A 27327-nucleotide genomic window follows, 5' to 3' on the forward strand; every position below is an offset into this window, starting at 1 on the left:
ATTTTCTATACGCGCCTGACAGCGACCTGAGTTCAGCCCTGAAATTTATAGTAGGAGGATAGTCCTCCGGCCACTACACACATGTCCCTGCGTGCACATATCATGTACACACACCATCATCATCACTATCTACAATAGCAGCAATAACAAATAATTATTTTAAAAATTCTACCTGCATTACCTGGGTGGTGGTGATGTATGCCTTTAATCCCAGCGCAAGGCATGTGGATCTCTGTGAGTTCAAGGCCAGACCCAGTCTACAGAATGAGTTCCAGGACAGCCAGGGCTGCACAGAAAAAAAAAGGTGGGAAACAAAAGACCACACCTTAAATAGGATAGATGGCACTGATGGACACCTGAGGGTGTCCTCTGACTTGTATATAAACACTGCACACTCCTGCACACATACATATAGATGCACATGGACACCTACATATGTGTGCATGCATGCACATACACAGGGGAGGAGAGGGAGAAATAGGAGGGAGAAGACAAATAGAAGGAAGAGAATTATCATCATCATCACCACCACCACCATCATCACCACCACCACCATCATCACCATCATATCATCATCATCATCATCATCATCATCATCATCATCATCATCATCATCATCATGCTTGCACACACAATGTGAGTTTCCTCCTCCTCCTTTCATCTTTGTTCCATCTGGACCTTCAATACACTGGACAGCATCACAAATGTTCAGAGCAGGCCTTCTCAGTTTGTTGACCTATATGCCAATGCCAATCATCTCTGGAAACAGATACACTGTGTTCTTTACTCATTTTCAGGATCTCTCTCTTTCTCTCTCTCTCTCTCTCTCTCTCTCTCTCTCTCTCTCTCTCTGTGTGTGTGTGTGTGTGTGTGTGTGTGTGTGTGTGTGTGTGTGTGTCTGTATTTGAGTATACCACGTGCATGCAGATTTCCTCGAGGACTAGAAGAGGCTATTAGATCCCTGGAACTGAAGTTAGAGGCAATTGCAAGCCATGAACACACATGCTGGGAAGCTATAACCTATAACCTGAAACCTATAAACATAGATACAAAAGGGTGAAACAAAAGGATCATGAGTTTCGGGCCAGTCAGAGCTACATTGTCAGGGGTAGGGTTGGGGATGGGGGAGGGACATAGACAGAGAGAAACAGAAACAGAGACAGACAGGCAGACAGACAGACAGACGACAGACAGAGAAGACTAGAGAAATAGTTCAATAGTTAAAAGCCATTGTTGCTGTGTCAAGTAATAGAGTTTAGATCCCAGCATACATGTCAGGGCACACGATTGCCAGTAACTCCAGCTCCTGGGGATCTGAGGTCCTCTTCTGACCTCCACAGACACTGTTCCCATGTACATATGCATTCAAAGCCTGGGATGCACATTTAAACACACACACACACACACACACACACACACACACACACACACACACACAGAGACCTACCTGCTAGGTGTTCTATGAACCAGTATTTGAGTAGCACTTAGAGATGTTAGCTTTCACGAGTAGTCACTCACGGTGCCTGTGCTGGCTAGTCTTAGGTCAACTTGACACATAAACTAGAGTTATCTGAAAGGAGGGAGCCTCAGTTGAGAAAAATGCCTCTAAACAATCCAGATGTAGGGCATTTTCTTTAATAGGTGATTGATGGCAGAGGGCATAGCCCATTATGAGAGTTTCCACCCCCGGTGCTGGTGATCCTTGACTTTAGAAGAAAGCAGGTTAAACAAGCCAGGGGAAGCAAGCCAGTAAGCAGCATCCTTCCATGACCTCTGCATCAGCTCCTGCCTCCAGGATCCTGCCCCACTTGAATTTCTGTCCTGACTTCCTCCAAGGATGTACAGTGCTGTAGAAGTGTAAGCCAAATGAACCCTTTTCCTCCCCAGCTTGCTTTTTGGTCGTGGTATTTTATCACAGCAATAGAAACTCTAAGACAATACCCGAGAGGAAAAGAGACTGCGTTGTCTTGTTTCCAGTGGTTGCAACTGAGAGAGAAGAGTACTGGAGAAAGGTTATATGGTCAAGAAACAGCAAGAGGGCAGGGAGTTCTCGTCCGTTTGCAAAAAAGAAAGAAAGAAAGAAAGAAAGAAAGAAAGAAAGAAAGAAAGAAAGAAAGAAAGAAAACCCAGCACTTAGTTTACTCTTGGTTTCTGGATATATGTGAAAAATTATTACATAACTGGAACAACATCGAGGTGAAATTGAGTTTCAGGCAAACCTGGGTTACATGGCAAAACCTTCCAAAAAAAAAAAAAATTCAATGTATTGGACTGCAGAGATGATTCCATGGTTAAAAACAGCACTCTTACCGAAGACCTGGGTTTGAATCCCAGCACCTATATGGTGGCTCACAATTATCTGTAACTCTAGTTTCATGGGATCTAGATTTCTTCTTCTGATCTCTATGGATACCAGGGACACATATAGTAGACATGCACAGGTACATTCCAGCAAAACTCTCATACACATAAAATAAATCCAAAATGATTTCTTTTGTTCATTGCAGTTGTATTAGGTTGAGGGATTTGGGCCACTATTTTACTTTGTTTTGCTGTTTCCTTTAATGATACGGATAATAAGTGATAGGAATATACACCCAACAGCATGCTATGCTGGCTTAATAAAAATCTTATGCCTTCTGTATGCTCTGTAGCTTTTCTGTTTACAATCCGTACCCATCCGAGGAGTTAGGCAGGCGGGACGCCCTCGGGGACGGTGCTGTAGCTGGGGTTAGTGGTGAGGGACAAGGAGAGGTGCATACCGGGCGGGTGCTCGGATCGTAGTTTCGGAAAGCCCTCGGTCGAACCAGCGCGTCCAAAGCGGCACTCAGGATGGTCCAGCGTTTGACATACCGTCGTAGGCTTTCCTACAATACAGTCTCTAACAAAACTAGGCTGTCTCGAACCCCTGGCAACAGGATTGTTTACCTTTACACCAAGAAGGTTGGGAAAGCACCTAAATCCGCATGTGGCGTATGCCCAGGCAGACTGCGAGGAGTTCGTGCTGTGAAACCCAAAGTCCTTATGAGATTATCTAAGACAAAGAAGCGTCAGCAGGGCCTATGGTGGCTCCATGTGTCCCAAGTGTGTCCGTGACAGGATCAAGCGGGCTTTCCTTATCGAGCAGCAGAAAATCGTTGTGAAAGTTTTGGCACAGAGTCAGAAAGCAAAATAAATGTGCAACTTTTTTTAATTAATAAAAATCAAGACTTGGAAAAAAAAATCTTATGCCTTTAACCCCAGTCCTTTGGAGGCAGAGGCAAGAGGACCTCTGTGGGTTCCAGGCTAACCTGGTCTACAGAATGAGTTCCAGGACAGCCAGGGCTACACAGAAAAGCCCTTCTCTCAAAAATCAAACAAAACTCTTAGCTTAAAAGCTGTACATGAGCTAAACTTTTACTTAGAGGAGTTTTGTTTGCTTATAAAAAAAAAAAAAAGCCCTCACTTCTTATCTGGGAAAAGCAAACACTTGCCAGAAGCTACCTGAAAGGAATTTTGTCACAGCAGACAAAGGTCATGTTGCAGATACCATTTCTGTTTGCCAAGAGAAAAATCCTTTACCAGCCAAAATGTGTTCTTTGCAAATGCCTTAGATTTTATTGTATACCTGTTTACTGCTACCTGCCAAATGTCTGTGTGTTATTATCTACCTACCTAGCTATCTGTTCCTGTAAACTTGCCTAATTAAATTCCCTTTAATGATTAAGAGACTTAGTCCACTCTAAGATTATCACAAAGACAGGGATGGCAACCCCATTACCTGACCTACAAAAAGCTATAAGAAACTGCCAAGGGGACTGGACCCTTCAAAGCAGAAGCCTAGTTTCTAGTTCATACATGAATAAAGGTTTTTCCTACTTCTCCAAGTGAATGGCTAGCTCCTTGTTGGGTGAAATTTTCCTTTAACAATACTGCAGATAGGGGAAGGAGGAATGGAAGTGTGTGGGTGGGTGTGTGTGTGTGGGGGGGGTGACTTGCATGAGCGAGTACTGGGTGTTTGCTTTTGGACTCCAGGACAAGGGACTGAGATGAATATTTTACATATCAAATCAGACCTGACCTCCAACTTCTATCATACCTCAACCCCTACCTGGGATACCCTGTCCCCAACCTTGAACTTTCCATCCCAAGGGCTGGACTGACTTTCCCTTGGCTCTTCCCTATATAATCTAGACATTTAACTCTCCCTCTCCTCCTTCTCCCTCTTCCTTTCCCTCTCCTCCGACTCCTTCTGTCTCTGTGCTCGAGCCCTTTCTCTCTTTCTGCACACCGTCCCCCCTCCCCCCATGGCGACTCCCCTGGCCTCAATCCTTTGGGTCAGTGAACTCGACTGAGAACAGCTTCCCAATAACCTGCCTTTGATTAATATAATCTAGCTTGAATTGGCTTATTTCACTGGCGGAGAAATAACCTATCACTGGCAGGAAAGGGGGGCTGATATTGGGATGTAAAGTGAATTAGTTAATTAATAAATGAAAAAACACTGCAATTGCTTTTTAGTTTTTTGTGTGTTTTTTATATAAAATTACCTCTCCCATGCTGTACGGTCTCTCTCTTGTGGACTTGCCTTGGATGAAGAGCCTTCTATAAGATGGAGCCGTATTTCTGCATTGCCCACAAGGCAAAGAGATAAAGGCAGTAGTTGTTGTAGCCTAGGAAAACGCCTTGAAGGTAAAAAGTGCCTGTGATTCTGAAAAACCCTTGTAAACTGCTATAATAGCATGATCTACCTGAGCAAAGCTCGGAACCCATGTAAGTAGCTTGTTTACCGAAAGATAGTTTTTTTGTCCACCGGCCAAATATTTGGAAACACTATGCACTCAATTGGCACACCTCACCAGGGCTGATTTGTGAAACTAGCCACCCCTGGCTTGGCTTTGATCTACCTCTGTCTACACCCTTACTTCAGCTCCTCTACCACAGACATACGATTACTATTATTATCGCTTGATAATAACTGTAATTACTGCCCAAGATGGAAAAGACGGGGAGAAAGTAACAAATACAGAGCTGAAGAACACTACATCAGGGAAAAACTGAACACCCTGAACAGAATCACTATGTCTCTGTCACCTCTGGAACAGAAGACAGGCGATCAGGGACTTCTTGGATTGGGGAAGCGTTGGGTGGGAAGACTCGGCAAGAGATTCGAAAACCGAGAGGCAAAGTCCTCCTAAGTTCCTAGAGAGGACCCGGAAGCTCAGCTAGGTCCCGGAAGGTGAGATGCTGACCTACTTCCGGTCTTTGTGACTCATTGTGTCTGTGGCGAGGTGTTGGGAGGGCCTAGGTCGGTGTGCAGTGCCCTTCGGCCGGGTTGAACCTGGGAGTCAGCCGTGCTTGGTCGCCCGGCGTCCCCAGGCCGCTCCGGAGACTCACGGTGAGTCTCATGGCGGACTCTCGGAGGACGGGCGGGCCGCGAGGGTGGGCCGTGTGACCACCCGGGGGGCTTGGAAAGGAGCCCTGCGGGGTCCCGGCGGTGCTCGAATCCCTGGGGTCAGTGGGGAACCCTTTCATGACATCATCCTTGTATAACATTTCTGAGGAGAAGATCACGAATGGACGTGATCCCCATGTCTGGATTCTTCTCTCCCTCCTCCTATCGCCATTTGCTATAGTTGCAGGGGAAAGTGTTTTGTGTGGTTTTCGTTTTATTGCTGTCAGTCGCTTCCCCGGTCCGGTCCGCGCGTCCTGGGTCCTTGAGGATCGTGAAATGAACGATGCAGAAGACCTTGAGCTCTGTACGCGTTTTGAGGTTCCGCAAACATTTCCAGATCACCTGCTTTTCTCTCTCTACCTCCCAGCGCTGAGCGAAAGCGTTGGACGCTTGACAGTAGTTAAAAGATCTAGTTGAAATTAACAGCCGGCTGTCAGCTTTATGGAATGTTTCAGAAGCTCTTGCTGGTTTAAGCCTGTTTAAATGCTATCTGGGAAACTAGGTGGAGTTTTAGTTTACCTTGCTTCATTGCAATAGGTGATAGGTGAAGGGTATCTGGGCGAAATCATACTGGGCCAGTAAGAGATTGATCAACATAATGACCTTAGATGAGATAAGGCGTTTGCCAAGTATCAGTTTTATTATCCATAAAATTAACTACTTTTGCTCCAAAAGGCTCTTCAAACTTGAAATGAGTGGAGTTGATAAATGTAATAGTAGTTATAAATAAATAAGAACGCACAGCTCATTTAGTTTGAACACACACACACACACACACACACACACACACACACACTTTGATTATAGAGAGTGGCTGTTCCATGGCCTGGGACCAAAGAAAGCATTTATTGTATAGGGCAGTGCTAGGCAGATTGAAGGCAGTCAATGAATACTTGTTGGAATTATGAAGAATTCATGGTAACCACATCAAGAAGTGAAGTTACTAGAAAAGCTGGCAACTGTGGGAAAATAACTTTTATTACAAGGGAACTATAGTGAAGACTTACCCGGATTTTTTTTTTTTTTCGGGTTTGTGTCCTCTTTCAATTACTACACAAGATTCTTTCTTGTTATTTTATTTAGGTTCATCTTCGTTAACTTACAGAAATGCCTGCTGCTAAATACTGATATCTTTTGCTGATTTCTACTTAATGTCTCTGTTTGGAAATTTTTCAAATGGAGTGCTTTGTACTCTATCTAGATACAACCAGGCCAGCATACTGAATCTTAAATCTTAGCTTTTCATTCTGTGGTGATACTGATATTTAGATATCTTTAAAAAAAAAAAAAATAGGGTCTCTCTAGTACTGGCTGACCTTGGAATTCCAGCCACTTCTTCCAGAGTGCTGGGATTAGAGGCACTTGCCACAACACTAGGCCACTAGCTATCTTTTAAGACTAGCTTTTTCATATTATAAAGCATTTTGTTTCTCTGTTGAAGAGGGGAGTAAAGTCATTTATTTAAACTTGCAAGACTATGCCACAGAAGAAAGACTGGATTTTGAGAAAACATCCTTTGAAATAAACCATGCTTGGAGCCCGGAGTCTGGAGTCTTTTCTCGTCAGAAGTCATTTGTTTTTCCTTTGGTGAGGTCTGGTTGCTGGGCAGTGATCTTTTCTAAAGGAGATATGTGTTTTGTTTTAGAGGAACCCCAAAGGTGGTTTTCTGCCTCTCCTCTGTCCCTATTCCATTGCTAATAAGAATACTGGAAACCACTGAGGGATGTGTGACTTATTTGCAGGGGACATAATTCATTTGTTCCAGCTCATGCTGCCTTTGCTGTTACAGTATTTCTTCCACTTTTTTTTTTTTTTTTTTTTTGAAGCTGGGGACCGAACCCAGGGCCTTGCGCTTGCTAGGCAAGCGCTGTACCACTGAGCTAAATCCCCAACCCCTTCTTCCACTTTTTTTAAGTTTAAGATTTCCATCTTTTAAGCAGGCTGAAAATTGTAATGCACACTTATTTCTCTTGAATTTCCTTTTTATATCTCTTTGTCCTCAAGTAGTCCTGTTAAGCCTCAAATTCACCATGTACCCAAGGCTGACCCTATAGTCTAGATACCCCTGCCTCCACCTCTGAGGTACCCAGAATACAGACATGCTTCACCACACCTGACTTGTTTGTATGTTCTGTCTTGCTGCATTGCAGATGAGCTATATCACTAAGTAAGACTTCCCCGGTGCCTACTAAATGCCAGAGACTTTTTACAGTCTCAGGTTAATTTGCTTAATGTAAGAAACATTGAACACACACCCAAGGTAGTAACTTGGTAAATTCAATCAAGTGTTAAGTTTAACTTAAGCCAAGACCTTAGACTTCATGTACTCTGCCACTGAACGACATCCCTGGCCTTTTTTGCATTTTGTATTTATTTTGTGGATGTTTGGGGGTTTTGTTGTTGGTTGTTTTGATTTGGTTTTGGCTTTTAAGATATCTTTTATAGGCCAGGGTGGCAGTGAGTTCCTGTCTTCCTGCATCTACCTCCCAAGTGCCGGGATTACAAGTTTGTGCTACTGAACCTCATATTTCATTTTAGACAGGTTCTCACTAAGTTCTTCAGGCTGGCCTTGAACTCACTTCATAATTTAAACAGATCTTGAACTTTTGATCTTTCTGTCATACATTTTTCTTATAAGAATGTTTAGGCGGGGGTGGGGGTAGCTCAAAGGCATGCATCAGGCCCCACAAAATAATTACAGTAATAATATGATGGACAGCACAGTTGGTGAAGTGTTTGCTACACTTGAGGATCTGGGTTTGGATCCCCAGCACCCATGGAAAAAGCCAAGTGAGGGGCACACACCTATAATCCCAGCCTTAAGAAAATGGAGACAGGATCCCCAGAGCAAGCTGACCAGCTAGCCTAACTCAATCAGCAAGCTCTGGGTTCAAGTGAGAGACTCCCTTGGTAATGTGCAGAGAAATTGAGAAAGACACCCAGTGTCAACCTCTGGCTTCCACACTCATGCTGGGAAAAGAAAAACAAATTAGGGGGAACACCCTCATGGAGGCAGGGTGTGGGGGATGAGATAGGGGGTTTCCAGAGGGGAAACCAGGACAGCGGATAACGTGAAATGTAGATATAGAAAATATCCAATAAAAATAAAAAACAAAAAAAGAATTGCCCTGAGATAGGACAGTTTAGTTTCGGGTCCTGGTCTAGCATTTACTTGCTCTGAGAGCTTAGGTAAATAATTTACTGTCTGGTAACTACAGTTTTAACATTATAAAGCAAGATGGTAATCCTAGGCCCCTCTTAAGACTGTTGGTATGTGGTCCAGTGAAGTGCTAAGTGTATTATTTGCACCTGCCAATGTTGGCTTTTACTCTCCCTTTTATGTTCTTGAGCACTCACGGCAGAGCATGACTGAGGTGCTGGGTTTGGAGTTATTTTCCTGAGTGGGGAAGGGTTTGTGGAGTGCAAAGGTTGGTGGGAAATGAAGCTTGAAGGGAAAGTGGAAATGAAATGGAGACCACGGATTGGGCTGTAAATTTTTTAGGAGTTTTAGGAGAAAGTGCTAGTAGATTGAGGGTAGGTAGGGAGAGAATAGAGGTAGAGAACCAAGAAGCCATACCAGACTAGACAGTAAATATGAGCAAAGGTGCTTTACTCGGGATGTTGTGGATATAGCAGTGGGTAGAGCGCTCCTCTAGCATGCATGAAGCCCTGAGTTCCATCCCCAGCACTACATACATGGACGATGGCTCACTCCTGTAATCTCAGTACTCAGGAGGTGGAAGTAGGAGAATTAGAAACTAAAGATTATTCTCAACCACTAGTGAATTGGAGACCAGTCTTAAAAAATAATTCAATTCAATCTGGTTTGGAGACTCAGTATATATGAGGAGGAAGAGTCAAAGAAGGCAAGGTATTCATTTGAGCTCGTCCAGGTGAGATACTAGAAGAATGTCTCCCTGAGCTACTCAACTGTTCCAAGAAGAGAGTGGAGGGGGAACTGAAATAGCAGGGGTGGTCCTCCCCACATGTACAGTTTGGCTCCTCATCTCCTGTGTAGGCTAGACTAATCAGAAGGGCAATGTGCATCGTGAAGGGTGAGTAAAACATTGACCGACAGTTAATAAATGGAGTGGGAGTCCATGGCAAGAGTGAAGTCCCTTGGTCATGACCCATGCTTGGGTTCAGATATTTCCAGTTAGAAATAAGGTAAATTCACCACTCTCAGGAAGAATGCACAGGGCTGGAATAGAGGAATGTGTCCTGATGGTGGAAACCCTTGAATGTATGTATCAGATTCGTGGACAGTAATTGAGGGAAACCAGAATCACCTTCAAACAGTGTTGCACTGACCCGTGTGTGTGTGTGTGTGTGTGTGTGTGTGTGTGTGTGTGTGTGTGTGTGTGTGTACTGGGATGGAAAGAAGTCACCGCTGAGCTGAAGCCACTGAAAACAAAACAGCATATGGGGATTGTCTGAACCGCCACTGAGAGCTAGTACCTTGGCTCAGCAGGTAAAGGTACTTGCTGCCTTAGCCTGCTGAACCCGAGTTCGGTCCTCCAGACCTACATGGTACGAAAATCTCAAAAGTCGACCTCTGACCTCCCATAGCTCACTGTGGTGTGTGCATGTGTGAGTACGCATAAATATAATTTCAAATAAAATTGTTTAAACCTCCCACAAAAATTTGCATACTTGTTATTTTCTGGATGTTTTGTATATTACTACTGTAGCTAGACTTTGGCTACTTGGTGGGTTCTTTTTTCTTTCACACCTCTTCCACCCTTTCAACCCCTAACACTGGTTAGGAGAGAAAACAAAACAATAGAGGAGAAGGGGGACAAAATTATCGTTAGACCACTTCCCGCTGATTGGGGGTATAGAGTTCCCTGGAGCAATGGTCACTATCAGGATATCTACTTTCTTCTTGTTTCTTTGTTGCGAATTACTAGATAACAAACCGCAGCAATCCACAGTCTCCTAGCATTTATAAAACCTCTGAAAGGTCCCCAAAATTCCAAACACCACACCATCTCAGAAAATATCACACCTGTTCTGGCCCCATATTCCATACCTGGGATTAAAAAGAAAATCATCCTCATAATATTTCTGCTTTTGTGTTTGTCTTTAAGATTTATTATGCATACAGCGTTCTGCCTGCATGCATGCCTACAGGCCAGAAGAGGGCACCAGATCTCACTATAGATGGTTGTGAGTCACCATGTGGTTGCTGGGAATTGAACTCTTAACCACTGAGCCATCTCTCCAGCCCCAATATTTCTGTTTTTTAAAGAAACCAAAACTTTTTTTTTTTCGGAGCTGGGGACCGAACCCAGGGCCTTGCGCTTGCTAGGCAAGCGCTCTACCACTGAGCTAAATCCCCAACCCCCTTTTCAATTTTTTTAAGTCATGTTAGTTTATTTGTGTGCAGGCAGGTGAGTGTGTGGAGTACAGGTCAGAGAACAGCTTTCAGGAATCTGTTCTTTCCACCATGCAGCTCCCAGGGTTCTACTTAGATCATCAGGCTTACTTGCCATCAACTGCCTTTACCCACTGAGCCATCTTGCTGGCCCAGGACGCTTGGCTCGGGTGGCTGTAAACCACTGCTTCCAAAGACCGGTAGGTTCAGACGGGAGAATGACGGTTACTGTGCTCGGCAGTTCATGAGTCGCGCTCCATGCTAGGTATCCGTTACCAAATTCAAATTTCCACAAGTCTATTTCCATTTTCTGTGATTTTCTAAAACCTGATTCAACTAATAGTTATTGAATACTTTGGAGAGTGTTAAAACAAACATGGCGGTAGGGGTTGTAAACCACATAATTGTCCCTACTTTTTAATAGTAGAGGAGACCGATACAACCACAGTACCCCTAACAAGTGTATCCTCAGGCTTGGCAATTAGAGCTTTGACCACAGAGCCATCTTACCAGTCCCTCCAGTATAAGATTTAAAGAGTCATGGAACATTTAAAGTTTCCAAAAATCCTAACCAGTCTTTGCAGAGTAACCAGGGAGTTGGAGTTTGCTATTATTAAAGACTTCAGTTTGACGTCTGAGGGAGGTAAATGTACTTGCCACCAAGCCTGACAACCTAAGTGATGTCCAGGACACTTATGGTAGAGGAGTCTTATAACCTCCACACATGTACTGTAGCACATGTGTGTGAGAGTGTGTGTTAAAAATAAAGACAAAGTTCCATTGACATTCTTCATTTGAAAAAATTTTTAAATGAGCTAGAAAATAGTTCCAAGGGTTTTTGTTTTTTAAGATTGGTTGATTATGTATACAGCTTTCTGCCTGTCTATACCCCTGCAGGCCAGAAGAGGGCACCAGATCTCATTGCAGATGTTTATGAGCCACCATGTGGTTGCTGGGAATTGAACTCAGGACCTCTGGAAAAGCAGTCAGTGCTCTTAACCTCTAAGCCATCTCTCCAGCCCTCAAGTTTGTTTCTTTAAAGGCTTACTTATTTGTGCCTGCTGTTGTTCATATGTATGTCAGATACATATGACTCATCTTATGATATGGGTGCCATATTTTAAAGCCAGTCTTCATGATGGCACAGCAGGTGCTCTTAACTACAGAGACATCTCTCCAGCCCCTTAGTTCCAAGTTAATACTAGAAGTGACATCAAGGCTAGTGCAGCTCTGTGGTGTTTTTTCCTTTATTTTTAGAGGCATTCTTAGTGTCTTAATGTGCACCCTTATATGAAAGATTAGCACGGGTCACTGTACGTGCCCCATATGTGCACACACTGTCTACCTCTGTCTCCCACTAGCCTAGAGTTCACCCAGAGTGCTAGACTGGCAGGCCTTTGAGCCCAGGGACCCACTTTTCTCTACTTCCTGGTTAATTTTTATTAAGTCTTACCACTTTTTTTTCTTTTTTTTAACTTTAGGAACAGTGCAGAAACCAATAGAAGATAGTTGCTAGGACAGAAACTGCAGCCTGACCCTGTTGGACCCCACCTAAATGATGACTGCTGAGTCAAGGGAAGCCACGGGTCTATCCCCACAGGCTGCACAGGAGAAAGATGGTATAGTCATTGTGAAGGTAGAAGAAGAAGACGAGGAAGACCACATGTGGGGGCAGGACGCTAGCCTTCAGGAGACGCCACCACCCGACCCAGAGGTGTTCCGCCAACGGTTCAGGCGCTTCTGTTACCAGAACACTTTTGGGCCTCGAGAAGCTCTAAATCGACTAAAGGAACTTTGTCATCAGTGGCTTCGACCAGAAGTCAACACCAAGGAACAGATCTTGGAGCTGTTGGTACTGGAGCAGTTCCTGTCCATCCTGCCCAAAGAGCTGCAAGTGTGGCTGCAGGAGTACCGGCCTGACAGTGGAGAAGAGGCCGTGACTCTTCTGGAAGACTTGGAACTTGATCTGTCAGGACAGCAGGTGAGAAAAGGGATAGCACCGGTATGTGTAAGAAGACTTAGGGGTAGGCTCAGAGGGGAGTGTTTGGAGCAGTTGACCTTGCCTATTGCTCTCCTGGACTCTCAAAGACTTCTGGGAGCTTGGCAGTGTGACTCACTCCATTCTAGAGCATGTGCGTAGATAGCATCTGTGAGGCTCAGGGTTCAGTGGCCGACCATAGGAAGGATGAAGGGGTGGGGGCTCCTCTTTTCAGCATCCACTGGATACTTAGAGGCTTTTCTTTAATTCTTCTAATTTCTGTTTTAAAAGTGATTTGCTAGGCCAGACATAGTGCTTCATACCTTTAATGCTAGCACTTGAGATGCTAGAGCAGGAGGATTGTGAGTGCAAGGCCAATCACAAGTTTTATCCATTTCCCCCCTCAGGTCCCAGGTCAAGTTCATGGGCCTGAGATGCTTGCCAGGGGTGTGGTGCCTCTGGATCCAGTTCAGGAGTCCTCAAGCTTCGACCATCATGAAGCTGCCCAGTCTCATTTCAAGCATTCGTCTAGAAAGCCTCGTCTCTTATCACCCCGAGGTAAGAAGCTGCGTTCACTTGTGAAAAAGAAATGTTCAGGTTAGAGGCGGCTTAGTTGGTAGAGAATCTTGCATGAGGCTCTAGGTTCAATCCCAGCACTGCATAAAGTGAGGCACGGTGATACACTCCTCTGATCCCAGCATTCTGGAGGCAGAAGCAGGTGAGTCTCTTGACTTCAAGGACAGCTGAGTGTGCATAGTGAGTTCCAGGATAGCCATGGCCACTTAGTGAGGCCCTGACTCAAAAGCAAACCAAAAAGGCAAGTGTGGTCCACACTTGGAACACTCAGGACTGGTGATAGGAGGTTCGGGATTTCAGGGTCATCCTTACCCACACAGCAAGTTTGAGGTCAGTACAGGCAGCCCAGGTCAGTGAAGGGATGAGACCTTACCCCATTCTTCCAAAAAAAGGTGGGGAAGTAAATGATCCAAGGTAGAGGTTTCTCGTTCTGTGTCACCAGCTAACTCCACAAAGCAGCATGCTTGTTCGGTTATCTGCTCACAGAGCAATCCTAGACTGAGTGCTTAGGACAGAGGTGAGTGAACTGTGCACTGTGTACTCACTGAACATTATAGCACGTGTTAAGTTGTGTGCAGTCCAGATGTCCAGCAGAGTTCTGAGTGGAGGGAATCAGAAAAAGTGGTAATTATTTCTAGCTTGAATGGTTTGTTTTGAGACAAGATCTTGGTATACAGATAGTCCAAGGCTGGCTTCAAACTCAGTCTTTCCTGTCTCGGCTTCCTGAGTACTAGGATTATAGGTGAGTACCACCAGGCCTAGCTTCCAGCCTGGGTTTTGAAACACTTGAGTTAGCATTTCTTAAATCATTTTTGGTAGGGGTCATAAGTCTTTCTGAAGACTTCATATGTATATTTGGTTTTGGGTTTTTTTCAAGACAGAGTCTGTATATCCCTGGCTGTCCTGGAACTCACTCTGTAGACCAGGCTGGCCTTGAACTCAGAGATTCACCTCGCCTCTACCTCCCAAGTGCTGGGAATAAAGGTATGTGCCACCACCTCCTGGCATAAAATATTTCATACCATTCTTTTCAATCTTTGAAAGGGAAAAGAATGAGAATGATTCTCCTTTTAGACTGAGGAAATGAAAAGAGTACTAGTTTGGGTTATTTCTATAAAAATCTGTTGCATTAGGTTGGTTCCCCAACCACTTTATAGAAATAGACAATAATTTCATCAGAATTTAAAATAAAGCAAGTAGACAGCATATCGGAACAATTGCCAAAAGACTTAGCAATTGAGATCTTGCTATTCTTAGGGGACCAGAGTTCACCTACGTCAGACTACTCACATCTGTGCAACACACACATACACACACACACACACACACACACACACACACACACACACACACACACACAGAGTCTATTTTCTTTAAGTTTCTTGAAGAGTTACAGAAAAGATAAAGTACATTCCTTCACCATTGTCTATTTGCAAGGTCATTTGGAAGAGGAATATTAGGGAAGAGCTTAAAGTAGCATTCTCTCTCCCAGGCATCGTGGAAGACAGCCAGCAGACACGTACACTGTATACGTTTAACTCCACCCGTGTCGATTTCTTTCTCCACAAGCATAAGTTACAGTGGTGTCATTGGGTGCCAGCTGGAGAGGACATTCAGGATCTAAGCACCAGATTGTTGCTCAGGGAGCTAGGGAAATGGTTTTAGATACTGCAAAGAGAGTTGTTGTTTTCAAAGTTGTTATTGAATGGATTCTTTCTCAGTTTCCTCTTTGTCTTCTATCTTGTTTCCTAACTCTGAGAAGGCCCAAGCACTGGGGTCTTGTTCTTGTGTCTTTTGCCTCACAGGTAGTAGCAGGCAGAAGGCGCAGAGACCGAGTAGTCTCTCTCTGTGCTCTTTGGCAGCTCCAACCCATCCTCTGTCTGTCAGGAACATTTCCAAACCTAAGATGGTTGGCAAAGGAAGGAAAAGGAGACATTTTAACTTTACATTGGGTTTCTTTATTCTCCTTACTCACTGCATGCAGTTGGTAGTCAGATGCAGTGTTACGGCTGCCTTTTGTGTGCTTCCCATACCTTTCTACATTCGCACGTCTCATCAACATTTGAACAGTGTGTGTTCTATCAAACAGCCACTGTGGCCAAACGGAACAAGAGTCAGAATGGCAGAAATGGACTTAGAAGGATGAGGGTCCCTCTTCCTTATTACTCTGTGTCCTGTGCGCTTGAAGGTGTGTTGTTCACAAGTATATGCAGAAAAGGGAGTCTGCATCCCGTGCTGCCCTGCACTGCAGTAAAGTACAAGCCAGATGCACAGCTACTGATCCTACAGCTGAGAAGAGTAACCTAGCGTTCCAAGCTGACAGTACAGTCATCGGCCGCTTCAGGGCCTCATTCTCTCCATCTAAAGTTTAGACCTGGTGATTTTAAGGACCCTTTTATGAGCTCTGTGCAGTTCCAGCCTAAGTCTTCCTTCCTATCGACTATAGTCTTGGAGCTATCTTTTTAAGTAGCTAAATATCAAGCAGTGACTGTGCTAGTCTAGGAGGGAGAATGCCAGGCTCTTCACTGAGGGAGGCTCAGAGAAGAACCGGTTTTACTCACGGCCCCTTTCTCCTCCTCAGCTCTCCCTGCCACCCACGTTCCTGCCCCTCAGCATGAGGGGAATCCCAGAGACCAGGCGATGGCATCTGCACTATTGACCGCAGATTCCCAGGTGAGCCATGGGCCCCTGTTCCCTCCTGAGACCCTGGATTTGCCCCTTGCTGGAGCATCTGTCATGAGCCTCAACCAGATCACCTGCTCTTGGTGTCCAGCCCACAGAAAAGCCCACTCCCCTCAGTGTTAGGATTCTTCCACCATAATCCCTTCAGTCTATCAGGGTTGGTCACGTGTTCTCTCCTAGTGTCCTACAGTCCTGCCCTCAGCTCTGTCTTTGACCTCAGGTTTGGGCAGTAGGACTATCCCTGATATTGCAGGGAGCTGAGTGTGGGGATCTCCTGTTATTTCAGGCAATGGTGAAGATCGAGGACATGGCCGTGTCCCTCATCCTGGAGGAATGGGGATGTCAGAACCTGGCTCGGAGGAATCTCAATAGGGACAGCAGGCAGATGAATTTGGGAACTGTGTTTTCCCAGGGTAAGACTAATGCAGAATTCCTGTCTGCTAAGATTTTTTTTGCTTCTGTGCTGGTTAGTAAGGGAAAACATTTATGTTTGTTGAGTTCCAAAGGCATAGCACTCCAACTCCCTGATTCTTGGAAGGTTTGGTATCTCTAGGTAATTTCTGCTGTCTGAAATCAGAAATCAGCTCTTCTGCTCTGAGTCTCTCTCAGTTCCCCAGCCATTCAGTTACCTGGGAGGATTCTTTCTGTTCTGGTGAATTCTATTTCAGCTTCTCTGTCAGATGAAATCTCCTTCTTCTAGTAGAGGTAGCCAGGCAAACTGACCACCAGTCCAATTCCAGCCTTTCTTTTTTTAAACCATGTTCTAGACCTAACAAGACATCCCTGGTCCTTGGATGTCTGTCTTTATCCTGTTAGAGATTGCTCAATGTGCACTTTGTGACTCCATAGCCTTGCACTTGGTTCCCAGGCCTAAACCCAATGGTGATCTTCTATGAAGAACTCTTGGTGCTGAGAGTGTTATGAAAAATGAAGTAATTCAAAGGGCATCAGCTAGATAAAATGTCCTACCTAGCCAATGAAACTGTTGCATGGGTCTCTCCTAGATCTTAAGTCCTAGGACACAGTGCCACCAAGGAGCCCAAAGATGTGTGCAGTAGTAGAAAATTTCACCTTGGGTGGGCAGAGGGAGGATGAACAACGCCAACGCGGGCATGAAGAAGCTGGGTCTTGGTTTAAAAACTGACATAAAGGGGAAGATGTTTTTTGGGTTCTTGTGCTTTATATTGAATAGAAATTAAGAACTGGTCTTCACTTCTAAGCTGTCACTGCTATAACCTTTGAAGGGGGAAAGAAACATGAAATAAACACTCTTAGGAATTGTCCGGCTGGTCAAGGACCTTTGTTTGGAATTCAGAAGAAGTAGAGCAGCCCTGTCCTCTCTGCAGTTGGCCCAGTGGCCATGATGACCCCATCCCTAAGTCAAAGATGAGCTACTTTTACCACTGCTTGTTCCTCTAGTCACACAGTCACGAGCCCACTAAACAGGGTGGCGCAGACCCTCCCAGAGTTGTCACTTAAAAGCAAAACGCAGGGCCAGTGAGGTGGCTTAGTAGATATGGACACTTGCTGCCAAGCCTAGCAACCAGTTTGTCCCCAGGACCCATGCATTGAAAGGAGGGAGTTTAGTCTCATAGGTTGTATTCTAGCCTCCACACATGCATCATGGTTCACACACACACACACACACACACACACACACACACACACACACACACACTCACAAATAATAAATAAATATTTCAAGATTTTGTTTCGGGGCATGAGAGACGGCTCAGTAGTGAAGAGCACTGACTGCTCTGCCAGAGGACCCATGTCCATTTGCCAACACCAATTTGGTATCTTACAACCACCTTTAACTCCAGATCCAGGAGATCCAGTGCCCTTCTCTGACCTCTGCAGGCAAAACACCCATACACACAAAAAATCTTTTTTAATTGTTGGATTTTGTTTATTTGTTTGTTTTAGAAAGTAGGTTTCTCTCTGTAGCTCTGACTATCCTGGAACTTCTTTTGTAAACCAGGCTGGCCTTGAACTCACTGAGGTCCAACTGCCTTTGGCTCCCAAGCACTTGAGGTCAAAGGTGTGTGCCACCACGCCCAGGAGGTTTGGGTTGGTTTTGTTTTGTTTTCTTCAATAGTGACACATGGGGTATAGCAATGTATGGTAAAATTTAAATTTCAGTAATAATTTGGTAATATGCTGGTTGCTAAAATGCAGAGACTTAACTACATTGTAAAATGTTTGCTGGTACTTCTGATTACAGTCTCAGGGATTGTTTCTTTCCTGTGAGCCTCAACTGTCAGTTGATGAAAATGATGTCTATTTTTGGTAGTGAATCCCCAGGTAGCTCCTTCGTCCCTTCCCTGTTACATGAGCTCTGGTAGCTTTGTGCTGTTCCTGGTGAAAGAAAACTGCTTCCTGTGTCAAGGGCCCTATAATCTACCAGGTGCAGGGTTCCATGTTAACCTGCTAACTATGCCCTTGTTGATAAAATATGACAGAACTGGGAATGTCTGCTTTTCCTTCCTTCTGCTAACAGCACTAACCAATTCCTCAGAATGACTTGCCCATTATCTTTTTGTAAGATGTACAAGTATTTGCTGGAAATGCAACATGACTTATTTCTTATTGCATTTATTTTTGTAACAAGGTCTTGTTGTATAGCTCTGGCTGGTCTTGAATGGAGATCTGCTTGCCTGTTCCTTACATGCTGGAGTTAATCCTTCAGTGAGACTGGTTTGTTTTTTTTTTTCCTTGACACAGTCTCTCTATGAAGCCCAGGCTTTCCTGGAACTCCATATAGAATGGGCTGGCTTTGAACTCAGGAGATCTCCCTGCTTCTGCCTCCAGAGTATTATGATTAGAGGCATGCACCACAATGCCAAGCTATGACTTGTTAAATATGTTTTCTTTCTAATTAGTTATCAATTGACCACATAATAGAACAATCCCTGAAGCCTCTTAATTCCTTATCCTCTCCTTCCGTAACTTTCTTTTTTCAAGTCCCCACTGCCTGTTTATTCAAATTCTTTTCACTCTTGTTTTCTTTTGAGATAGGTCTCACTATGTAGCCCCAACTGGTCCATCACTAATGATTCTCCTGCCTCAACTATTGAATGCTAGGTGTGCTCCACTCTGAATGCACCCCTCTGCCTGGCCTTCTTTGTACTCTTTACCAATACCATGATATTTTTTTCCACCTCCATTCCAGCTCTTCCTGGTGTTGTTAAATTTTTCCCCTTTTCTGCTTTTATCTTTAATACTATGAAGGGCATTCTCCCAGGAATATAGAAGCTTCATAGTAAATGTCACCGTGTGAACACCTGCATTTAGAAGAAAATGATGCAATTTGTATTTTCTGTTTATCATGTCAGGTTCTGAGAACAGGAATGGAAGTGAGTCAACCTCAAAAGCTGAAGTCAAAGGAGATTCCACCTCACACGGGGAGATAGCAGGAAGATTCCAGAAAGAGTTTGGAGAGAAGCGGGAACAGCAGGGCAGAGTAATTGAAAGGCAACAGAAAAATCCTGAAGAGAAAACTGGCAAAGAGAAGAAAGCCCCTGGGCCACCTACAGCCAAGGAAAAGAAGCCCACCACAGGAGAGAGGGGCCCAAGGGAGAAGGGTAAAGGTTTGGGAAGAAGCTTCAGCCTGAGTGCAAACTTTAATAATACTCCCGAGGAGATTCCATCAGGAGCAAAGACTCATAGATGTGATGAGTGTGGGAAATGTTTCACAAGAAGCTCAAGCCTTATCCGCCATAAAATCATCCACACTGGAGAGAAACCCTACGAATGTAATGAGTGTGGGAAAGCCTTCAGTCTCAATTCAAACCTTGTCCTACATCAGCGAATCCACACAGGAGAGAAACCGCATGAATGTAACGAGTGTGGCAAAGCCTTCAGTCATAGCTCGAATCTTATCCTGCACCAGCGCATCCACTCTGGAGAGAAGCCCTACGAATGTAATGAGTGTGGCAAAGCCTTCAGCCAGAGCTCAGACCTCACGAAGCACCAGAGAATCCATACGGGGGAGAAGCCCTATGAATGTAGTGAATGTGGAAAAGCTTTCAACCGAAACTCATACCTTATTTTGCACCGGAGAATTCATACCCGAGAAAAGCCCTACAAGTGCACTAAGTGTGGCAAGGCCTTCACCCGAAGCTCAACCCTCACACTGCACCATAGAATCCATGCCAGAGAAAGAGCATCAGAATACAGCCCAGCCTCTCTGGATACCTTTGGAGCATTCCTGAAAAGTTGTGTGTAAAGCAGGAGTGTGTCATCAAGCCATTTCCCCCCTTTTGTTTCTGGAATTATGTCAGACCTACGTGCCCATTGAGGGAAAAGTAATAGCACCATCCAATTGTTTGAGAAGTCACACTTCAGGATCCCTGAGAAGTACATCAACAGTGTCCTGTAATTCTTATAGTCCTTGCAAGGGAAAGCTGGTCTTGTGGGTGTTCTTCCACTCAAGATAAAAGTGCACACACAATGTGTGTAAAACGTCAAGCTTTCTAGTAATGGGTATAACTTTAAGATTTGCTTCCCAGCAACCACACCATGTAGTTGATGAGTCAAGATTAGCTCTGTGAATATTAAACTGAAGTTAAGAAGCCACTTGCTGCAAACAAGCCTGTTATTTCTCAATGAAGAGAGATAGTTGATACAAAAACTACATTGGGACATGCTGCTCAAGCAAGGTATATATCCAGAAGGTTGTATATCCGATCACTGGTAGCCTGCCAAAGCTATAGAAATCTAGGACTGTGCTGGTCAGAATCAAACCAAAGATTTCTATCTCTTTCTGAAAGAGGGCATATGTACCAGTTTGTAGTTCCAAGGACTGTAACAAATATGGAGAGCCCTGCACTCATCAGTGAGATCAGTCCTACCTGCGGGAATAGCAATTCAAGATGCTTCTCTTCCTCTTCAACATCCCTAAAGCACTCTAGCACTCCTAAATGCACTCTCCACAAATTAGCACTTGATTGTATGGCATCTTTTAATCCTTCATAGTTCAGTGTTGGAAGCTTTTATCAGTCACCACCACCTCCCCCAAAAAAGATGCTTCAGTTGTGAAGAAATATAGTTCTGTTCCTGACAGCACAGCACTGGATGTCGTACTGAACACACACAAGGCACTCCTGATGGACTTCTAACAGGACTATCATATTTGTGCTGGAGTCTGTGAATCATGTGAGTACCTGAACTGTGGTACCTCCAGACCTATAGGCCATACTGTACCGTATCCTAGGTCAGTGTTATTTTTGTCCCAAATAAGCAGAAGCTTGGTTAACCACCTGCAGAGACTGCAAATGTGGATCAGCAAGCAGATGCCACAGAATGTCAGAAACGCTTCCTGTCGTCCACTCACAGAAGAAAACCGTGAACACTAACTATAAAGTTTTGTTTGTATGACATCATTCCACGGCAAAGATCTTGTTCCTGGCCAGAGTTCTTTTCAGTCAGCTGCTGAATAGTGGTGTTTTGAGCACTTGCTGAGTTGTTCAAAACTTAGCTAATGCTGTTCAAAAGATGTGATGGGTTTTTGTTGTTCTTTCATTTGATTTGGGGGGGGGGTGGTAATTTGTTTATTTCTCAGAGATAGGGAAAGTTAAAGGAAGCATTTTTCCCCCACATTTAACCATAAACTTACAGAAGCATCTGTCATCATTAGCTGTCAATAGCTGAAGATGTCCTGTTGCTGTAAAAAGTTCACCACCACACTGGTATGGTTGGTTGTGTCAACCACACAATAGCACACAATGTCTTTTCTATTTCTCATGAAAGACTGATGTGAGGAAGTGAGGTTAGGGGATTTTAGTCTTTCCTATCATCTCTGCAGGTGGCTTCCCAGAAGCTCTTGATGGAGACATAATACATACAGGAGACCCCCAAGTATCATACACTATGCAGGAGTTGGGGGCTTGAGAAGACAGCTTTATTCAAGAAAGCATTGAGATAGTGTGGACAGCCCTACAGAACCCTAGAAACATAAGCTAAAGACAAACTTGAAGACTATTGACGTGGATGCCCCACATACGGTTTGAGATTTCCCCTCAAGAAACAACTAAAATCATCTTGACACCAGTTGTTCACTGACCAGCAGCAAAAGTCAGTGAGACACAATAGCAGCAGGTCTCATCAGGTTGCCGCCTGTGGCCTCTGCTCCAGGTCAAACTAGAATCCTACAAGCAATCACCGGTCCCTGTTTGACTATTTCTTAGACCAGTCTGAGCTGTTTGCTCAGTGCTGCCTGTGAGTACTCTGTCCACCCAGCTGAAAATTGGCAGAGCTACTCTGAAGATTGTGCCCGACTCGCTTTCTGGGGTGAGGTGAAGGCAGAGAGATGCTTTAAGGTTCTTCTTACAGGACTGAGTCATGGTAATGGTGGACTTTTGTGGGAGAGTTCTGGCCTGCTAGAAAAATAAAAGGTAACTGAAAGATACAGGACTCCAGGAGCTCATCCAGACACTGGCTTTGATCCCAAGAAAGAACTTTGGTCATTTCCCTCTTGGCTGCTTATACACAGTTAACTACACGCTGATCACACTTCAGCCATTAGTCTTTGCTCTTAAGTGAAATTAAGACAGACTTGTGCTCCTAACCCTCATTTGATTCCCATTTTTGGGGGACATCTATTAGATAGTCACTGGGATGGCTTCAGATCTTTCAGGGACGCAGTCCTGGAGGCAGCCATCTGAAGATACATTTTACTTAGAAAGCAGACTATAGGTGGTTACCCAAATTTCTTAGATTCTCAGCAGTGTCACTGCATCATGGTTAGTGTTCAAGCTAGTTAACAGCTAAGTGCTTACTAGTTAACCATCAACATGCCAGTTGACATGATGGGACTTTTAAGACTTTAAATGTACTTTATGACAAAAGTCAGATTCTTCAAGTTGTGACCTTTCTACTCCAGCCTGGCAGGCAAGGCTAAGCATATATGTGTGAGATAACTTTATATGTAAAGCACTTGATATTAAAGGCATAAACGTGAGATTGTTAAATGTGTGTAGAGAGACATGTTGAATATATGGGACAGTCCATGCCTTACACCAGAAAGTTTCTGGTCTGAGTGACATCTGGCAAAGGTTACACTGTAAATAAACTGTGAGGCCAACTTCATAGTACTCATTGCTTTGGACAGGAAGTTCCCTTGGTCTGTCCCAGTCATGCAGTAAGTTCCATAAACTGCCAGGAGAGCTCAGTCTTAACTCCAGAGGCTCCACAGGAGAACCCCAGTGTGGGAATGCTAAAGAAACAGTAAAAACACAACTTTTACAAACTGTAAACATTGAGTACCTCAATGTATTTTGTAAGGCCATAATGTCAGTGTGTTTTGGTACTTCACCCCTCCTGTCGTTCTTTCTATTCCTGTTCAGCCTGTTGAACAGAACCAACCACCAGGGAGCGGGGAGAAAGTGAAGTTTTGGAGTAACTAAGAAGCCGTGGTTATAAACATGATTAGGTCTCAGAACTAGCGGTGGGGAGGAAACTACTTAGGTTGAATCAAGAAAAGTCTGTGAAAAGAGCTCAGTAGGGCTGGAGAGATGGCTCAGTAGTTAAGAGCACTGCTCTTCCAGGGGTCCTGAGTTCAATTCCCAGCACCTATATGGTGGTTCACAACCATCTGTAATAGGATCTGATGCCCTCTTCTGGTGTGTCTGAAGACAGCTACAGTGTACTCATATAAATATAAATATATCTTCTTTTAAAAAAAAAAAAAAGAGCTCAGTAGAACACTAAAGTGCCCCTTCCAAGCTGCCTGGTCTCTGTCAATCAAAGGGAATGGGCGGGCCCTGGCTTGGAGGTGTACTGAGGGTCTTCTCCATTGTTAGTATATTTGGGGGAAATCTATAATCAACAGAGGATAGGAAGTATACCAGAAAGGCTTGTCTGCCCAGATTCTGTGAACCATGGTACCATCGTTGTTTTCCCACTCATAAATCCTCTATGCTTAGACAAATAGGGACTCAGTCCACAGGAAACACAAGGTCTTGCAGAGAAGGGGAGCAATCTCAGAGTTTGCAAAGCGTTGCAAGATTTACGTTTGCTCTGTCTTTGCTTTCTCTGCTGCCAGTCTCTGGTCCATTTATACTGAAGAGATAGTGTTTGAAGATTCATAGCTGTGAATGTTTGTTGATTTAAGATTTTACTTAGAATTGCCAACTTTATTCCCAATAGGCATTCCAGTAGGCAATGCTGATCTGTTTATCGAAAGGGAACTTCATCAGGCTCATCTTGCCGTCCTCATGGAAGACTCATTCCGTCACTGGAGTGACAATGCTGAGACACTCAAGACAGCAAACTTGCCACAGAGCCCTTTTCTGTGTCCCACTATGAGCAACCCTAAGAAGTCTGTATGAAGAAGGACTAAGGGTGTGGTTCCATCCCTGCACTGCACCAAAAGGATGTGGTGGCACATGCCTGTGATCCCAGGACTTGGGAAGTAGAGGCAAGAAGATCGGGAGTTTGGGATCATCCTCTGTGACAGCAAGTTTGAGACCAGCCTGAACTTCAAGAGATCCTATCAAAAACAAAACCTGTTAAACAAAAAACCCCACATACCTATGTGTATAGCTGTAAGGGAGCCAGGCATGGTAGTACATTCCTTTAATCCCAGCATTTAGGAGGCTGAAACATGATTTCACAGCCGGCCTTTCTCCAAAGAAATGGAAATGTGCAGGTATTTCCCATTAGGGAAACAAAGGCCTATGAATTGTATGAAATATAGAACCAGAGAGGCAAACTTAAATGATATAAATAGATCGCTTCATAGAAATCAGTAGATTTTGATTTCATCTACTACTGGAGACAAGCATTGTTGGAAAAGTTTTCCTAACATAGCTCTAGGCTTTGCTCTTAGTATGAAAACACTACTGTAAGTTTTAAAGAAGTCACTTATTTTGCTATTCATATTCTGTTTAATGTCTGAAAATACCTGTCTTAAAACTTTGTAAAACAAACTTGAAGTTATAGGTAAGGTAAGCCATCACCAGTACTGCAGGTCAAACATTGAGTTTTGGAAATCGTTTTGATATCCCATAATACTAATATCCTAGTAGTTTTTTATTATCTGGTTCTGTTTCCTAGTTGATATCCCCAATCCCATGTTTTTCTATAATATTCTAAACAGCAAAATGACAGTGAAGGTTGCTCAGTTCTAAGCTGTGGTTCCAAATGAAAAGTCACAGTCTTCTGTGAAATTAAGAATTGATTTTTTGTTTTTGTTTAATCTGGGAGGTTGTGATACACCCCATTACAAAAAACTGACTCAATTGAACTGACTCAAATCACTTGATCATTAGCCAACTTAATTGATCCTTAAAGTGGTCTCTGTACACAAGCACTCATGAGGTTTGTGAAGGATTAGAAGAGGCTGGACCAAAACTTGGATTTCATTCCAGTTTGGGGCTGAATCCTTTTGGCCCACAAAAGGACAACCAATCACACTGAGTCTCATTTATCCTGTAATCTCCATATATGTTACAAGAGAATAGTCAAGTAAGGTCTAGCAACCTCATGGTCTGCTAAGAAAGTGCTGAGGCCAGAGAAGGTTGGTGGGGGGTTGGGGGGGTACTTGCTTACCTTCCTCTCCATTTAATTGGTAACAACTTGAAGCTTCCAGTCTACCCCAGCTGGACTGGGAGTGAGACTTAACCTGGAATCCCTCAGTGAGGGGTGCATTTACATAGAGCACCCCATGAATGTGAGTGACCCCAGCATGTGGTGCAGCTCTTGCCTAGAATACCCTGGTGAGGGATTAGGGGTACGCTAGAGGGTGGGGTATGATGTGTGGCTCAGGAGTGGAGCGATTGCCTAGCATGCAAGTCCCTCGGGTGCAATCTCTAGCACTGCCTGCCCCAAAAGTTCTTACTTCCTCAATGGAGGAAGATTGTGATTAAATAGAAAAATCTTGTCCTAAGAGTACCAGTGTTAAGGGTTAGGGTGGTTGTGCAAGCAAAATTTTAAATTGAGTGTATTTTTATAAACTTTCAGTTAAAGATTATTGCAAGCAGGTCCGTGATGATAAGCCTAAATTTATATAGTTAACTCAGGCACTGTCTTTTTGTTCATAGGCTAGATAAACCATCCTGTTTCATCCATTCACAGCATATATTAGAATAAATTAGACCCAAAGAAGAAACTTTGTATGCCAGCAGGATTAAATCATTGCTGTTAAAAAGTGGATCCTTGATTTGACCAGCCTCTGAAGAGTCCAGATGCTCAGTAGATGTTCAATAAATAATTTTTAAATGGAATTTGTTTTAAATCCTCATTTTTCTACAAAAGGTTCCTTTTACTAAATGGGTTTAGGAGAAAAAGTGGGTCTTTGATTTTTTCCTTTGTTGTCCTTAAAGCTAGGGAACTCTTTGAAGGTAAGTTGAAGCATTGTTGAGATCTAAACTTTCAAAAGAGAAATGGAAGACTGAGCAGGTAGTGAAGTTGATTGAGTGCTTGCCTTAATTCAGAGTTCTATCCCCAGTACCATGTACAACAGCTATGGTGGCACACACCTGTAATCTGAGCACTGCAGCAGTAGAGGCAAGAACATCGGGAATTCAAGGTCATCTTTGGCTATGTGGTGAGTTTGAGACCAGCCTGGGCTATGTGAGACCACAGAGGGAGAAGAGGAAGAAGAGAGTGTGTGCACCTAAGATCCAATGTGATGGTAAAGTAGTAAAGTTAGAAAAAAACCAGAGTTAGCAAATACTCTGTTGCCTTCTGGGTCTCGGTAAAAGAATACATTGCCATTTCCAGCAGGCAATACTGATTTTGTATGTTACAGGTAGGTTTTCAGAGCTGGGTAGATAGCCCACTCAGGTGCTAGCCATGCATTCATGAAGACCTGATAAGAATACCAGAACTGAAGCAAAGAAAGATGAGTACGACAAGACCTGAGTCTTAATTACCCGGAGATTCCTGTGAATGAGACCGGAAATAGCATGAGGATTATTATTATTCCAGCAAGCTGGGGTCCACCTACTTCTCGAGGAGAGGTGACCCCAAACAATCTGTTAGTACAGTTTTATGCATTCCGTAAAGGGTGGGTTACAGCGATGGAGATTGGGCACCAGGCATTGGTGAGCTCAATGGACCCTTAGGATGCTACAAAGCAGGGCAGCTTTGGGATCCTTAAAATGCATTCCCGTGGATAAGGTTGAGATAGTCCTGCTGTGAGGGCTCCCTGGGGACCTCAGGCAACTGCCCCAGATGAGACTGGTGCACTCCCTCCTGGATGGGAGGGGCTGTCTGAGGCTGGTGGAAAAATACTAGTTCTCACAGATTGGGGTGGGAAGGTAGACACGGGGAGAT

The 27327-nt window shown here is 44.0% G+C and overlaps 1 protein-coding gene and 1 pseudogene across 7 annotated transcripts; both read left to right on the top strand.

Moving 5' to 3' along the window:
- Positions 1-1002: 1002 nt before the first annotated feature.
- Positions 1003-3175, top strand: Rpl34-ps3 (ribosomal protein L34, pseudogene 3; annotated as a pseudogene). Its single transcript, XR_015634696.1, has one exon. The product of XR_015634696.1 is annotated as a ribosomal protein L34, pseudogene 3 (transcript).
- Positions 3176-5246: 2071 nt separating this feature from the next.
- On the top strand, positions 5247-26273 carry Zkscan1 (zinc finger with KRAB and SCAN domains 1). 6 transcript variants are annotated; one of them, XR_015634122.1, is made up of 7 exons: positions 5247-5377; positions 12293-12792; positions 13197-13347; positions 15947-16038; positions 16334-16460; positions 19383-22442; positions 24196-26273. XR_015634122.1 is itself a non-coding variant. In NM_001025760.1 (6 exon segments), coding segments are annotated over 5 exon segments (1689 nt in total). In that variant the 5' UTR covers positions 5267-5377; positions 12293-12366; the 3' UTR covers positions 20276-21544.
- Positions 26274-27327: the final 1054 nt, after the last annotated feature.

This window comes from Rattus norvegicus, chromosome 12 (genome assembly GCF_021556685.1).
Source record: "Rattus norvegicus strain SHRSP/BbbUtx chromosome 12, alternate assembly SHRSP_T2T, whole genome shotgun sequence".
Taxonomy (NCBI): domain Eukaryota; kingdom Metazoa; phylum Chordata; class Mammalia; order Rodentia; family Muridae; genus Rattus; species Rattus norvegicus.